A 16,431-nucleotide genomic window follows, 5' to 3' on the forward strand; every position below is an offset into this window, starting at 1 on the left:
CAACCCTGGCGGAGGCCAACACCCACTGGGAACGTGTTTGACATTGTGCCGAGTATGCGGACACAGCTCTCACTTTGGTTATATAGGGACCGGATAGCTCGTAGCAACGAGCCCGGTACCCCATATTCCCGCAGTACCCCCCACAAGACTCCCCGAGGGACACGGTCGTAGGCCTTCTCCAAGTCCACAAAACACATGTAGACTGGATGGGCAAAGTCCCATGACCCCTCCAGAAGTCTCGCAAGGGTAAAGAGCTGATCCGTTGTTCCACGGCCAGGACGAAAGCCGCATTGTTCCTCCTGAATCTGAGGTTCGACAATCGGCCGGAGCCTCCTTTCCAGCACCCTGGAGTAGACTTTCCCGGGGAGGCTGAGAAGTGTGATTCCACGGTAATTGGAACACACCCTCCGGTCCCCCTTTTTAAAAATGGGAACCACCACCCCGGTCTGCCACTCCACTGGCACTGTCCCAGACCTCCACGCGACACTGAAGAGGCATGTCAACCATGACAGCCCAACAGTGTCCAGAGCCTACAGCATCTCAGGGCGAATCTCATCCAACCCTGGCGCCTTGCCGCCGGGTAGCTTTTTGACTACCTCGGCGAACTCTGCCAGGGATACTGGTGAGTCTTCCCCTGAGTCTTCAGACTCTGCCTCCTCTACAGAGGACGTGTTGGCTGGATTGAGGAGGTCCTCAAAGTGTTCTTTCCACCGTCTGACGACATCCACAGGTCGGGTCAGCAGGTCTCCGCCCCCGCTGAGTACAGCTTGGGCCAAGCCCTGCTTTCCCTTCCTGAGACGCCTGACAGTTTTCCAAAACCTCTTTGAGGCCTACCGAAAGTCCTCCTCCATGGCCTCCCCGAATTCCTCCCATACTCGAGTTTTTGCTTCAGCGACTGCCGCAGCTGCAGCCCTTCTGGCCGAACGGTACCTGTCTGCTGATTCCAGAGACCCCTCGGCCAGCCAAGACCGAAAGGCCTCCTTCTTCAGCTTGACGGCCTCCCTCACCGCTGGTGTCCACCAGCGGGTTCTTGGGTTGCCGCCACGACAAGCACCGACGGCCTTCAGGCCACAGCTCCTACCAGTCGCATCAACAATTGAGGCTTTGAACATGGCCCATTCGGACTCCATGTCCCCAACCTCACCCGGGATGTTGGAGAAATTCTTCCGGAGGTGTGAGTTGAAGACCCTGCAGACAGGGACCTCCGCTAGACGTTCCCAGCACACCCGCACTACCCGTTTGGGTTTGCCAGGTCTGTCCAGCATCCTCCCCCGCCACCTGATCCAACTCACCACCAGGTGGTGATCAGTTGACAGCTCTGCTCCTCTCTTCACCCGAGTGTCCAGAACATGCGGCCGCAGATCTGATGACACGATAATGAAATCGATCATCGATCTTTGGCCTAGAGTGCTCTGGTACCAGGTACACTTATGAGCCACTCTATGTTCGAACATGGTGTTCGTTATGGACAATCCGTGACTAGCACAGAAGTCCAATAACAAAACACCACTCGGGTTCAGATCGGGCAGGCCGTTCCTCCCAATCACCCCCCCCAGGTACCATCATCGTTGCCCACGTGAGCGTTGAAGTCTCCCAGAAGAACTATAGAGTCTCCAGGCGGTACCCCTTCCAGGACACCACCCAGAGACTCCAAGAAGGCCGGGTACTCCGAACTGCTGTTCAGTGCATATGCACAGACAACAGTCAGAGACCTTCTCCTCGCGACTTGCAGCCGCAAGGAGGCGACCCTCTCGTTCCTCGGGGAGAACTCCAACAAAGCGCCGCTCAGCCGGGGGCTTGTGAGTATCCCCACACCCGCCCGGCGCCTCTCACCCTGGGCAACTCCGGAAAAGGAGAGAGTCCAGCCTCTCTCCAGGAGTTTGGTTCCAGAGCCCACGCTATGTATGGAGGTGAGCCCAACTATTTCTAATTGGTAACGCTCCACCTCCCGCACAAGCTCGGGCTCCTTCCCCGCCAGCGAGGTGACGCTCCACGTCCCCAGAGCTAGCCGCTGGAGCCGGGGGTCAGCACGCCCAGGTGCCCGCCTTCGCCTGCCGCCCGACTCACACTGCACCCGACCCCTATGCCCTACTCTGCGGGGGGTGGGACCACAGGTCATTTTTGTTGTTATCATTATATTTTTCCAAACAAATGTACCTTTAGTTGTACCAGACATTAAAATGAACAAGAAATTGAAGAAAACAAGGGTGGTCTACTAATTTTTTCCATGACTGTATTTAACAATCTGAGTGGCTCCATTCTGCATAATACTTTTACTTTTGATTCTTTAAGTACATTTTGATGCTGATACTTTTGTACTTTAACTTGCAGGACTTTTACTTGTAGTGGAGTATTTTCACAGTGTATTATTAGTTCTGAATACTTCTTCCACCAGTGGAAAACAGGAGCAAGAAAGCTGTGCTCATTCATCACGATCATCGTTAACTTCTCTGGTTTTTACCTCCATGGGGTTGACGATGATGGTGAGAGCAGAGTCGTCCCATTGGCTGCTGCCCTCCTTACCCCCGCCCCTGGCGCCCTCACCACGGCGATGGATTGAGCGAATTCGGAAAACGCCAAGGATCACCATGACCACCAGGAAACCCACACACACCATGATGATGACGGTGGCTGCTCCTGGCACCACTGTGACAAGAAAAGGGAGGATTATGTGTCATTAAATAATCAAGATTTAACCACTTAACATTACCACTCTGTAAAAGAGAATTGGGAGTAAATCTGTAATAAAATCTGTCAGTTTAAATGGGGTGAGAACATTATGATTGGAGTATATGATGACCATTCACATACTCAATTATGTCTCTTAAGTTGTTGCAGCAGATTTTAGGTTGATTCCATTTATTACACAGATATAGTGCAACATTTTACCATTTTTGACCACTCAAGCGTTAATAAAATGGAGAAAAATCCCTCAAAATAATAAATAAATAAATAATAACACATCAAGACCTTGAGGAAAACCATCGAAAAATCCATGCTGTGATTTCAAAAAGTTTTGACATTTTGGAGATTTATGCAAGAATGGCATTCGTTGACATTTGATTTTTTGTTCTGTAAACTGCTGAGAAAAACTCTTATTGCTGAGTGCCATAGACAGAGCAGGGACGTCAATGACATTTCAGTATTTGAAAAAATTTAATTAATTTTCCTTTCATATGTTTATTCTGGTGACCAAAGTTCAGTGTCAAAATGGCAAGCACCATTTTGCTGCAGTTTTCAGATTGAGTGACATGTTACCTCAATACCATGTTCAAAGGCTTTGAAGTACATTGCCCTCATTTGGTGGGTATGTCAGAGTTATTACCCAATTAGCAGCAATATGTACAGTCATGGAAAAAAAATATTATTATTATTAATTTTCTTCAGTTTCTTGTTCATTTTAATACCTGGTGCAACTAAAGGTACATTTGTTTGCTCAAATATAATGATAACAACAAAAATAGCTCATAAGAGTTTAATTTAAGATGATAAAGATTTAGGTTATTATCTAGAAAACCATGGAAAATGGCTAGATATCAGCTCTTAAATTAAACTCTTATGAGCTATTTTGTTGTTATGATTATATTTGTCCAAACTAATGTACCTTTAGTTGTACCAGGCATTAAAAGCAACAAGAAATTGAAGAAAAAAATCTCTAATAATCTTTTCCATGACTGTATGTCCACCCTCAGTATAAAAAGACCATGTGCTTACATGCACAACAGGGTGATCAATGCACAACTGTTTCTGTTTAACATTTTGCTGCATTTAATCAAGTCTGAAAGAGCCCTGATGTGTCATCTGGAGCTGCTGTGTGATTCGTCTGTCTGTGCTCTCTAAGCAGGTGACTGTTAGAGCAACTGGGAACACCTGAGGGGGTTCCCAGTTTATTTTGGTGTGGATGCAGCTGGCACCTCTCTTTTTGGCTGACTCTTTACTCTGCTGCAGCTTTGCCCCTCTCCCTTGTGGTTTGGTTACGTCCTTAGTTTATCTTTATGCTTTGTCTTTGACCTACAACACCCACATCTTCTACTCATGCACACCACACTACTGCCTTTACTGCACTGCAAAAAAACAAACTTCGATAAAATTTTAAGTTTTGTTTTTGAGTTTGCTCAACTCTGAATTCAGATTTTTGTCAACTCAACTGCAAGTTGTACTAACTTTTAATTTTACATTATAAGTTATAATAACTTTTAATCCTTACTTCTGCTAACTTCTGCAATCTGCTGAATTTCGCACGATTGTAACGCCGCTAGGAAATTTCAGCTAATGTTGCGACCACAATTTTGAGTTAGCATTAATACGTTAATGGCTACTCTTGTAGCTGTAACAAGCAGTGCCGCTAGCATCAGTTAGCCGCTAGCATCAGTTAGCCACTAGCTTTCGCTGATGACCGAATTTCACCGGTTTCCGGCATTTCACAACAAATAAATAAGAATTAGCAGAACTATTGTCCCTTGTTTTGAACCCCAAATTAAAGATATAAGTAACAACAACTCACCAACTTGTTTTTGAGCAGACAACTGGCTTCCTTTGTTGTGCTAACTTACATTATTGCCCTAAATGTCAATAGTTTATATTTCCAAGTTTTACCAACTGTATGTACCAACAACACTGTTTTAGGCCAGAAAATACAAGTTGGCTTTTTTTGCAGTGTGATATCTACTCCCCACTCTTTAGTTGCTTAAAATAACCTTTTAATTTGAATTAATTTAGTTTAACTTGTTTCACAGTATACTACACACACCAAAACTGTCAATAGCTGCACTATAATGTATATAAAATCAATACCTGCAATACTTCAATCAGGTATATTACTCACTGTGCTATATAAATATTTGTCTTTGTGTAATTTTTAGCTATCTATATTGTTCCTAATGTAATATTTCTTTTTTTCTTTTTTAAAATACTAATACTTTTGTATTTCTTGTTGATATTGCTTGTTTCTATTTATTGTTATTTTATTGATACTCATTTCTATTTTTGCTGTACGCTTTTTGCTGCTGTTACACTGAAAATTTCCCCATTGTGGGACTAATAAAGGAATATCCCATCTTAAAAAAGCTTATTTTGTTTAACTTCTATGTGGTGTGTAGAGCCAGGTCACAAACTCATGAGTACTTTTTTTCTTAATCTCCATGTGTAATTTAAACATTTGTTGACCCAATTACTGAATGCCTACAAGTTCATTAGAAGCCACTAAGCAGCTCTGGGTAATAAAAGGATGAAAAATGGCACAATTATCCAAACTAACCACCTCCTTAAAGGCACATTTTAAAACCTAGAATTTGCCGGGGTGTTCGTCTGTGTGGGCAACACAATTAAACCTGACAGGCCTTTCTGCTGTGTAGCTGGAGTTATGAAACAGCAGAGGTGCACCAGACCATAACACAATTGTTGGTAATGCTGCCCCGCTGTGCACACTGTTCTCTACACTGACACCAAAGTCTTTTGATTACTTTTTGAGCGCTGCACGGCCAGGCACCTGTCTGCATTAGAGCTCTGCTGCTGCAGCCTCTCGGGTCTTTTGATTAGAGTTTGTGGGTTGTTACTCGCTTCACACTTAAAACTCACGTCTTTGAGGCTGAGGCTTCTAAACTTTGAAAATTTCTACTTTTGGACATAAAGGGGTACTGTGGAGTTTTCTTGCAAACAAACAAAAGTAATGTTTGCATTCAGTGTTACTCACCAATACTCATTCTGTGTATCCTTAATGTCTCACAACCGTGTTGAGCAAATCTGCAAAGAAGTTTCTTTAAAAGTATTTTAAATCCAGATTTGTATCCATGTTTACTACAAGCAGTGGTAGAATGTAACTAAGTACATTTACTCAACTACTGTATTTAAGTACAATTTTTAGGTACTTGTACTTCCTTGAGTATTTCCATTTTATCTCATTTTATACTTCTACTCCACTACATTTTGAGGCAAACATTGTACTGCACTACTTTTAGCTGCCAGCTTTAGTTACTTTACAGGTCGAGATTTAACATGAATAACACGATCAGACATTTTTTCCATTTCCACCTTATGACAGTATATTAGGTAATTAAAAGGAGCCATGTCCTTACAAAACACTGCTTACATAAATGCATTAGTCCAAATAATATAATAATACATTTAGAATACTTACTGTAATCTCAGTGGGTCAGTTTTGCATAAAGACTACTTTTGAGTTGTTTTGAATGCAGGACTTTTTCTTGTAGTAGAGTAATTTCACAGTGTGTTATTAGTACTTTTACTGAAGTAAGGGATGTGAATACTTTTTCTACCATTGACTACAAGGAAGAGTGTGTTGTATGATTGTGCGCTATCTATTGAAGCTTTCAGCAGCTGCTCACCAGATCTGAGGTGATTTGACACCATTTGACCCCATGGCATTTCTTCTTTTTACTCTCCTTGGTTTACTAGCTTACAGTCTGCTTCTTCTTCTCTGTCTTTGCTGGCGACAAAGAAGCTATTTTGCTGTGATACCACCAACTATTGCTCACTGGATTAGTGTGGCACCATTGTTAGGATTGTGTGTCACGCCACCCACGTACTTACACGTGCACATGCTATAAACAAAAACAGGGACCCACGCATAAACTCGAGGCGTAAAACTCTGCAGAATATTTAAGATCTATGAACACATTTATAAACAGCTCAAGACATAAAGCATAATTAGATTGTGTTTAGTCTTTTTTATATGAATTTCTACTTTATTTATTATGTTTATCCATCACTACTTTTTTGGTTGGTATTTGTGTTTTTATTTGATTGTCAATGTGTAGCGAGACAGGAGAGGAGGGACTGACATGCAACAAAGGTCTGCAGCTGGTAATCAAACTCCCATTATCCACCACTTCTACACTCACCGGCCACTTCATTAAGTAGAGCTGTGCAACTGCTCGTTAACACAAATATCCAATCAGCCAATCACATGGCAGCAACTCAATGCATTTAGGCATGTAGACATGGTGAAAATGAGCTGCTGAAGTTGTAACTGAGCATCAGAATGAGAAGAATGATGAAGAATGAGAAGAATGATGATTTAAGTGACTTTGAATGTGGCATGGTTGTTGGTGCTTGATTTAATGGGATTTTCCACACACAACCATCTCTAGGGAGTGGTCAGAAAAAAGAGAAAATATCAAGTTTGGGGCAGTTCTCTCTATCTTGCCATCCACTTTGCTGCTGTAACTCTGGAAATTTCCCCGTTGTGGGACTACTAAAGGAAATCTTATCTTATCTCATCTTCTCTGGGCCAAAATGCCTTGTTGATGTCAGAGGCCAGAGGAGAAAAGTCAGACTGGTTTGAGATGATAGAAGGTCAACAGTAACTCTAATAACGACTCTTTATACCCAAGGTATGCAGAAGACCGTCTCTGAACACGTCCAACCTTGAAGCAGATGAGCTACAGCAGCAGAAGACCACACTGCCACTTTATTAGGTACACAATAGGCGTGTTTTGACTGAGTACTTTCTGAGTATATTTTAGAAAGCAGCTGAGTGTTTTGGCTCCGCCCACTAGTTAGCTCCCCTCAACCTCTGTTCCCATACAGGTACTTTTGTAGCGGCAAACCAAAGGAGTCTGAATGTGACAACAGACCAACATGACAAGCAGTGTTGCCAGCTTAGCGGCTTTGATGCTATATTTAGCGACTATTCAGACCCCTCTAGCGACTCTTTTTCAAAAAAGCGACTTGCGACAAAATCTAGTGACTTTATCTGGTGATATTAAAGACTTTTGGAGACTCGTTACTCTTCTTAACAAGTAGCATGCGCCGTCCCAAAGCACTCACGAGCGGCCCAGTCCTCCCGCAGCGGTCTCTTACTGCTGCAGTCAGCAGAGCAGGAGCTTTTAACCCCTCAGTGTCCAGTTTGCACCAGTCTGCAAATGAATCATGCATGCACGAAGTCGCCGCTAACCGGTGGAGTTGGGTGGATCTTGGGCGGATCCTCTCTCCCAGGTCACACACACATCGGCCCACTCTAGGGAAAAGTAACTTATGGAGACGTGCCTCTTGCTAGCTAATAAAGTGGCCATTGAGTGTATATTTTGAATGCATTAAAAAACTCTTTTAGTCTTTTATTGTGAAGCTCTTTGTGACATCTATTCGAGAAATGTGCAGGACAAGATAGGAAAGTGGATGGGATTGAAAAGTCACCTGAGTTGCGGTGTGGGTTTGGCAGGACGTGTCCACTCAGCTCTCCAGCGTGGTGGGATGGATGAAGAAACTGCTGCTGGGAGGCCAGCAGGTGGGACGGTTGGTACAGACTGTCCAGAGAATGGACAGAGTGGAGGAAGTTCACCTGAGGAAAGAAGGAGAGAAACAGAAGAGTAGAATATGTAACCAAATAATCTAACCTTTCATGCAAATACTCTTCCCCAAAGTCCAAACTAAACTCCCATGTTCATATCCAAAGAACATTATTTTCATATCAGTGTCAGAGGTGTTGCTGTACGTGAGTGATGTTTCATCTCACCTCCAGGGTCAACTCATTGCTGGTGTATCTGCCATTCATCTCAGAGCAGGACAGGCGGAACCGCCTCTCAAAGCGCGCTGAGCCTTTGGCCAGTCGGTAGTGAACTGAGCGCAGGACGTCCTCATATACAGAGATGGATTCTGCACCTGGAGGGAACGCAGGACAAAAAAGAAGACGGGGAGTCAATACCAAGAGGATAACTGCAGAAAGGAGGAGGAGGAGAGAATATAAGTCTGCAGCTACTTATTGACAGCTGGGGGTGACTCCATCAGACGGATTACTTTTCATTTTTAGGTCATTGGGAATCTATTATTTTGACATTTAAAGAACTGAGTGAGGAAGTTTTAGAGGCCCTGAAAACCTAATTTCTAAATGACTATTTAATTATAACATATGGAGTCTTTGTATGAACATTTTAACAATTTCTGCCAAAGTTCTTTATTTCAAATAAAATATTTTCTGTATTTTGTGTTTTGTTTGTGCTTTTCCCTCTGTTTTAAGTGCACAAAATGTAATTTGATGCTGCTAGGGGTCTCTCAATCAAAACAATCACAAAAGACAGATTTGTGACTTTGTGAGGTAGCGTAGTATCGTGGGAGTTGTTGTCCTAACCACCCTTGACGTCACTGCAGTCACCTTCTCTCAGTTTTTCCCCCAGAGGTTTTTACTGTGAGCTGAATTATCCGCAGAGGCCTCCTCCTCTCCAAAACAAATGCACCAGGTCATTAAAACCAGTAAAACAAACTGGATTAAGCAGTTTCACTTTAAAAAACAGAGTTTCTCTGATCCTTTATGACGGACTCAGGACATCAGAGCCAAGCTGCTGCTAACATTTGCTCAGCTTGTTCCTCTGATAACTTAAGATCTGATGACTAAAATCCTTTATCCAGGTAAATATAGAGTTAAACACAACCAAAAGATGGAAAGTTTATTGTTAGAATGTGGCTTAAAACTGGATTTAAAAATAAATGTTTGCTTTTGGCAGAGAACCACGACACTGACTCATACAAAAAGGGCTTTTGACGTCAATGATAATGACTGAATGAATGTGTTTATGCACCTGTGATGGCAATGTAAGCGGTAGTGTTGATGATTTCCAGTCCCCTCTCACGCACAAGAACCATGTCCACCAGAAGCTCCTCCCTCTCTGGGTTTAGCTCCTCCCCCAGCGGCTGCACCTCACAGCCGTCCAAAGTGTGAGCCACGGCGTCGGACATCAGAGCTAGGAGAGGATCATTACCCCAATTTGAGACATTCAAGATGCAGAAAAGACATATCTTTTTTTCAACTCCATATACAGACACAGAGAGTGGTGAACAAGGGCTATGTGCAACAAATGTGAGAAAAAAAAAAAAATGTATATGAGTGTGAGTCACCTCCACCCTCCATCCCCTGCGCAGCGGTGTTGACAGCATGAGACAAGGAACAGACGATGCGGAGCTCGGGGAACAGGGGGATGCCACGGGGACCTTCAAACTCAGGGGCAGGACGAGCCAGATGAGGGCCGACCCCAGACAGAGAGATCTGCGGGGCGTCAGGCTGGAGAACCACCAGGTATCCCTCCAGCTGCTTGAGGGACAGGCAGCTCTCCTCGTTGAAACATCTGGCACAGAGGAAGGAAGTGTGTTGTCACTCGGAGAATGAAATAGAGACAAAAAAAGAAACTTGGCAGTTTTTTTTTTCTGCCACGTTAGCAGCGTGGCTCCAGGGATTCCAAGTCTGTCAGCTGGTTCACCATTTTGCTCCAGACTTCAATATTTCTGCAACTATTGGACAGATTGACATGCATTTGGTCCCCCCCCCCCCCTCAGAGTGAATTATAACAGCTTTAGTGATCCCTTAAAAGATTACTGCAGCAGTTCAGCAATGCACTCCTACATATTTATACTCATGATGGACAAAATAGTATCAAAATCACTGCAGCAGAAGCAGAGATACTGCAGTACACCTAATGAGTCATTAGGTGTGTTTTTAATGACCCATACTATCATACTAGTGTGACAGAAAACTATTTAGTATGCCCGAATACAAGATGGTGAAGGATCACTGTTACGGCAATGTAGTATTTACAAAATGTATGCATACTACATGCAAAAGTACAAACTTCTTAAGCTGCAGCTGCATATGTGCTAAAAGTGTAAAGACAATTAATGCAATTGGGTTCACAGTAGAGATATGATATTATTGCTATTTTAAGCATTTTGCGATATGGTGAGTATTGCGATTTAACTGTTTAACTGTATTTTGTGTCCACAAAGTTAAGTTCAGTCAAGAATTGTTGTATCAAGTAAGAGAAAATTCTCAGTCTATTCATCTCACTTCAGTCTTTTTAGACAACAATTGCATAATTTTCTCAAACTTTCCTCAACTTTAAGCTTCACTGCTCTGAATTTCTTTGAATGAAACAAAAAAAAAACTTTGCAGCGTTATTTCAACAACTTCCTGACACAATATCCTGATGCATGCATGCATGTTGCCTATAGATTCCTTAGATCTTCTAGTTTAACATGATACCAGTATCTCCAGTATATGCTCTAAATAATGATACTTGGCGGTCATGAATCGATATAATATTGCCACGCAAAAATCGCAATACTATGCTGTATCGATTTTTCCCCCACCTCTAGTTCATATCATCTCATTCTCAAATTAGCAACATTGTGGCTGAGGAATGTTAACAAAGTAAGAAAGCATCTCCATAATGGACAAAAAGTGTAAATTCATGACAATGTTTTCTCAATCTCATCCCCTAATTCCACCATAACTGTAGTTAACTGTTGTCTGAAAATAGCTTGTGTCAAACCACAGCGCCTCTGCTGTTACAAATTTAATTTTCCTGCCAGAAAAGGAGAGCAAATCAGATTGATGACAGGCTGCTTACATATATTTATTCATCTGCACTATAATTCAGCATCACATTTGAAAGGGGATTATTTGTGTGTGTGTGTGTGTGTGTGTGTGTTACATTTCCACTATCAGAGTGAGCAGCTGCTTCTATCGGTCTCTCCAGAAGGGCCTGCTGTTCAGCCATCTGGGTAACTCCTGGCCTCAAATCAGTCTAATCTTCACACACGCAATAAAACACGCTGGAGGAAAAAAAAACACAACCTCTGGTACACTTGAGCAGAAAGTAAGGGAGAAAAAAAAAATCTGCCCATGACCTTGAATCGTTCTAAAAAAGGAAACCTCCAGCTCTGATTTGTGGCCTGATAATCATTTAAATCTTATAAAAATGGAACAAAAACAGCAGCCTGAAAAGACAGTAACAAGAATATCTGCACAGCCGGAGAGTTTGACGAGATCAGATTTGTCGGCGGGCAGCTAGTTTTAGTATAAATACACAATACGTAACGTAGTATATGCGCTGGACTGTACTTCCCGAGGTGAATTAATATTTCATCAGCTAAAAGTGACTGCTAAAGCCAGAGAGCCAGTTTGCAGTTGTTAAGCAAGGCTGAGCGCTGACCCGGAAACAGAGTTTGTGTGCTTTTTATTTTCACGGCCAGGTGATTCAGTGGGATGCACGCTGAGGCGGGGATTCAGCCTTGTGCTGGCAGTCTGTCGAGCAACATTAGGGATACAGCTTTTGTCCGATTGTGCAACACTTTAATGTAAATCTGAACACTTTCCGGATGCTAAATTATTTCTCAAAAAGAGTTCAGGGGTACAGAAATAACCTCTTGGCAGTATAAAAAGCTTTTTTTAAAGGAGAGAATAGTAAGATAACCTGATAACAGATAGGAATGGCTCTTTATTTTAAATTGCAAACGGTTTATTAAAGTTAATCCCTCAACAACCACAGTTAAAACCAGACAGATTTAATTTGGTACTTGTAGTTTACTCCGCCAAAGTAAAAGTTACTTAGTGGCTGAATGAACAAAGAGATAAGATATTCCTTGTTATCTCTCGCTTTGACGTGTTCTCTCTATAATCATCTCTTTCGTGTCGCAGCAGTGCTTATCACAGCTGAGGCAAGGTCCATGTTTGATGAGTTCAATGTCAAAGGAGTAAAGCGGAGGCACAGAGTCCAGAGAGTGACACTTTAATTGACCGTCTGTTGCAGAAATCCAATGTGACAACCAACACTTGCGGCGTCACTTTAGCCACAGAACTTTAAATCTCACACAAACTGTCTGATTAGAAAATACCAATACAGTTGAGTATTGTAATATTATATTTTGTGATACTGTATCCTTAATTCATAGTTTACATGCAAAGATTTGTGGCACACAGTGGTTCATTCTGTGCTGTGTTTAAACTCCAGAATGCTAGAAAGCAGTCTTGGGACATACAGAGATGAAGTGTGGACTCATTTTGACTTCAACAATAAAGAAAAGCATTGAGGAGCTTGATAAGAGACATGCTGTCTGCAAATACTCAGATCTAAGAGCACACTACAGAGAACACAGGGGTGCTTAAGGTTTTAATGAGCATTTAGCATATGATTAAGGACCGCAGTTTAAGATGAATTACTTTATTAATCCCACAATGGGGAAATTTAACCTCTGCCTTGCTCAAGGGCTCAGTCCTTGACTCTAGGACACCTCTAGGCCACGGACTGTTGAGTAATATCATTAGAAAAATGAAATTCAATTATAACTTCTTTTTTTGGCAAAACTGTGATTTGAAAAGTAAAAACAAACCTGATACGCATTAAATACTTAACATAATGCAATGGGTAAAAGAAAATAAAGATAAGATAATAAGAGAACTACTGTAAACTCACAATTTGTAAATAAATATAGTGAAAGATAAATTAGATCAAATGTGATAGTAAAGCAGATGTGTGATGATGTTTTACAAAACAATTAATAAAACATTAAATTCCTTGAGCCTGTTTCCAGATAAGGCAGATCAGTTTATCTGTCCCCCCGAGGTCAGGAGAAGACTTTATCAGTCCTCCTTTTCTCCTCAAGTGTACAGCGGTGTACTACAGTATTTTCTTTACTGATATAGGCAAGTTTTAATTCCTTTGGTTGGGTAGCACAATGATGTGGAATATTTCAGTGATCAATTCAAATGCAGATCCAACTGTTGTGATTGCATGTGGAAAAAATGTTTTTTATTCATACAGTGGTGTGACATTTTACTATTTATTATTTGACAGTTTTCCTAAAATTCGATTTTTTTAAAAATTCGAACGAACAAAAGTCTTTTACAGCCGACAGATATATCGGTTGACAGATATTATCGGCTGATATTGGCCTATCGTTGTATATGCTGTCAAATATGATCCAATATGAGAACTTATTTTTCTACCATATAAAAAGCAGAAAATGTTGCTTGGTATGATTTAGAAAATTATGTCAGCTATTCATTTTTTATTCATTTTTTTAAAATAGTCAGCAATTGACTGAAACAGAACACTAATGATGTTCATTTAGCTATTTATTTTATCCCTATTTATTCTTTACTTTCTCAGTTACCATAGATAGAATTGGTGCAATGTAATACATTGTTTGTATAATGTATAACAACTTAAATATTTTTTTTAATAAAGCTTTATGTTTCAGAAAGTAGCTCTCTGGGCACATTTGTGGTGAAAAATCAGTGCACAATCATATTGGTTATTGATAAATTTCCCCCCCTAAAATCATTATCGGCATTGGTCTCAAAAATCCCATATTGGTCGGCTCTAATACCTCTATTTACTCTCTGTCTGATGCTTTCTGTTTTAGCGTCTGTGCACCATCACTGCAGCCATCAAATGACTGTAACATCACTGCAGAGACACCTTCTACCTATATATAGTATAGTTGTGACATCACATCTTTAAAGAAGTCCTGGCGGCTTGTTTAAAGTAGGTTTGGGTAATGTCTACCAAATTTGCATACGACAAAATCTAAAATAATCCCCAGAAATTACTGAATTACATAGACTAATAATACTACTACTAATAAAAAACTTTGTTTCTATTGCACCTCCTAAAAACAGCTTACAAAACAAATCAAATCAAATGAAAATCACCAGAAACTACTGCATTCGCAATCCACATAAAAAAAACTTTTTTTTTTATATTATTGTCTATTTTCATTCCAGCTTAAAAATGACCATATAGCCCACTAAATCTGTTATCGATGAATTCTCCGCCTCTAAAATCAGGATTGCATCAGTCTCAAAAATCCCATATCGGCAGGGCTCTAATATATTTACGTGTAGTCATTTAGCAGACGCTTTTATCCAAAGCGACTTACAGTAAGAAAAAAAGCAAACAATCAAGGAAAAGTGCAATCAGAGCCATTAGTGCAGCAATAAGTGCTAGTGACAATTCTTTAAGGAGTGGAATTATCGTGTCATATATCACAGTATATTAAATGATAATCCCTGTGTCATATGTATCATATCATTAAATAATTTCCACTTCACAGCCCTGCTATTCAATCTACTGCTGTTGTGTTGAACTCCGTATCTCTGTTTTTTTATCTGTATGCTTGCTCAGGTCCATCCACAATGATGATGTGTGTCTGTGTGTGTGTGTGTGTGTGTGTGTGTGTGTGTGTGTGTGTGTGTGTGTGTGTGTGTGTGTGTACCTGAGCGAGGTGGTTAGTTTGAGGGGTCGGACTCCGGGGGTGGCGAAGCGGAGAGAGTTCCTGTAGGTGACCTGCTGCACGGCGCGGTTAAAGCTCTCGATGTCGTCTCCCTCCAGCACCAACACGGACTGGCTGGGGTTCACGTGAACCTGTTAAGCCAAAAGAGACGATTAAGACTCTGAGTTCATCCATTTACATGAGGACACATCATCTTATCAAGGCGAAAATGGACACTTAATAAAAGGAAACTCTGGGAAGGGTTCATCTTCTTGACTCTAATTAAATACAGAAGGGATATTGGAGAATAGGTATAATACAATATTAGCAGACATTTTACTTTTTGACCCCTTTTACATATATTGATTAATTCTTTTAGGAGTAAATGGCTGGAACACATCAAACCACCACTAGGGGAGGTTAGAAACACATTTGGCAGCATACCAACAATTTGTGGTGCAATTTAAAGGATGTTTCAAGTGTGACGCCCATAAACAGGTTTTGTTTGTTGCAGTATTTCCTCCTGTTCAGACTTGAAAAATCTGAGAATTCATTCTTTAATCTTTAACTCATCAAGTGTGAAAACAGAGACACACATGCGCAGACAGTGGTAACAGAGCAGATCTGAATAAAATTGAAACAAATTGAAACAAATTAGATTATGACTTCCTTTTTGGCTTGTGATTTGAAAAATAAAAACAAACTTCCTGATATGCATTAAATACTACAAAACATAATGCAATGTGTAGGAATGTCTTCAATAAGATAAAGATACAATAACTACACAATAAGTGTCAATATTAACTACTATAAACTCACAATTTGTCAATAAATAAAAAGTTGACTAAAATGTGACAGTTATTATAGCTATTTGCTGTGATGTGATGATGTTGTTTTTGATTACTCAAAAAAAAAGGAACGGAAATTAATATTAATTTAAGCTAAATGAGGGTTGTGAGAAGTTTGTCATGTAACTAGTTAGTTGTTAGCATTATGAAGTCAAACAGTACTGAAAAAATGGAGAGGTTTATGAAATATTATTTTTTCTTTTACATATTTAAGAAGTTGGTAATAATATTGTATGTTTTATCTTTGTATTTCTCCTGTGAATGTATTTATTTATAGAGAGAGACACTAATTAATGTCACAGTAACTGCAAGATGTTTTTTTATGACAATTATTATGATAATTCCATCCTTTGTTCTTTACTTTATGTTCTATTCATGTTTACGTTTCATGTCAAGTTCCGAACGTCACCTCGTGTTTTATCTGTTCTTAGGTATTTCCCTCTGTTCCTTTTATTGTTGTAGCTCTAAAGTGTGTAAATTTTCCACTAATAATGAAAGAAAAAGATGTAATTATTAAATGTGTCAGATCTTGAGGGACTCTTTGAGCGTCCTTTCTCTCTCTCTCTGTTATGTGACAGTCTGC

The 16,431-nt window shown here is 40.7% G+C and overlaps 1 protein-coding gene across 4 annotated transcripts in view; it reads right to left on the reverse strand.

The window, feature by feature from the left end:
- The window catches only part of clstn3 (calsyntenin 3), a 36,413-nt gene that overhangs the window by 2,861 nt on the left and 17,121 nt on the right, over positions 1 to 16,431 (reverse strand). For all 4 annotated transcript variants that reach the window (XM_059339496.1, XM_059339495.1, XM_059339497.1 and 1 more), the window contains exons 13-18: positions 15,004 to 15,152; positions 9,850 to 10,076; positions 9,534 to 9,695; positions 8,474 to 8,619; positions 8,155 to 8,299; positions 2,462 to 2,646 (exon numbers count right to left, since the gene is read on the reverse strand). In XM_059339496.1, coding sequence (XP_059195479.1) covers positions 2,462 to 2,646; positions 8,155 to 8,299; positions 8,474 to 8,619; positions 9,534 to 9,695; positions 9,850 to 10,076; positions 15,004 to 15,152 — 1,014 coding nt within the window. The remainder of the gene's footprint in view (positions 1 to 2,461; positions 2,647 to 8,154; positions 8,300 to 8,473; positions 8,620 to 9,533; positions 9,696 to 9,849; positions 10,077 to 15,003; positions 15,153 to 16,431) is intronic.

Source organism: Centropristis striata, chromosome 8 (assembly GCF_030273125.1).
Source record: "Centropristis striata isolate RG_2023a ecotype Rhode Island chromosome 8, C.striata_1.0, whole genome shotgun sequence".
NCBI classification, from domain to species: domain Eukaryota; kingdom Metazoa; phylum Chordata; class Actinopteri; order Perciformes; family Serranidae; genus Centropristis; species Centropristis striata.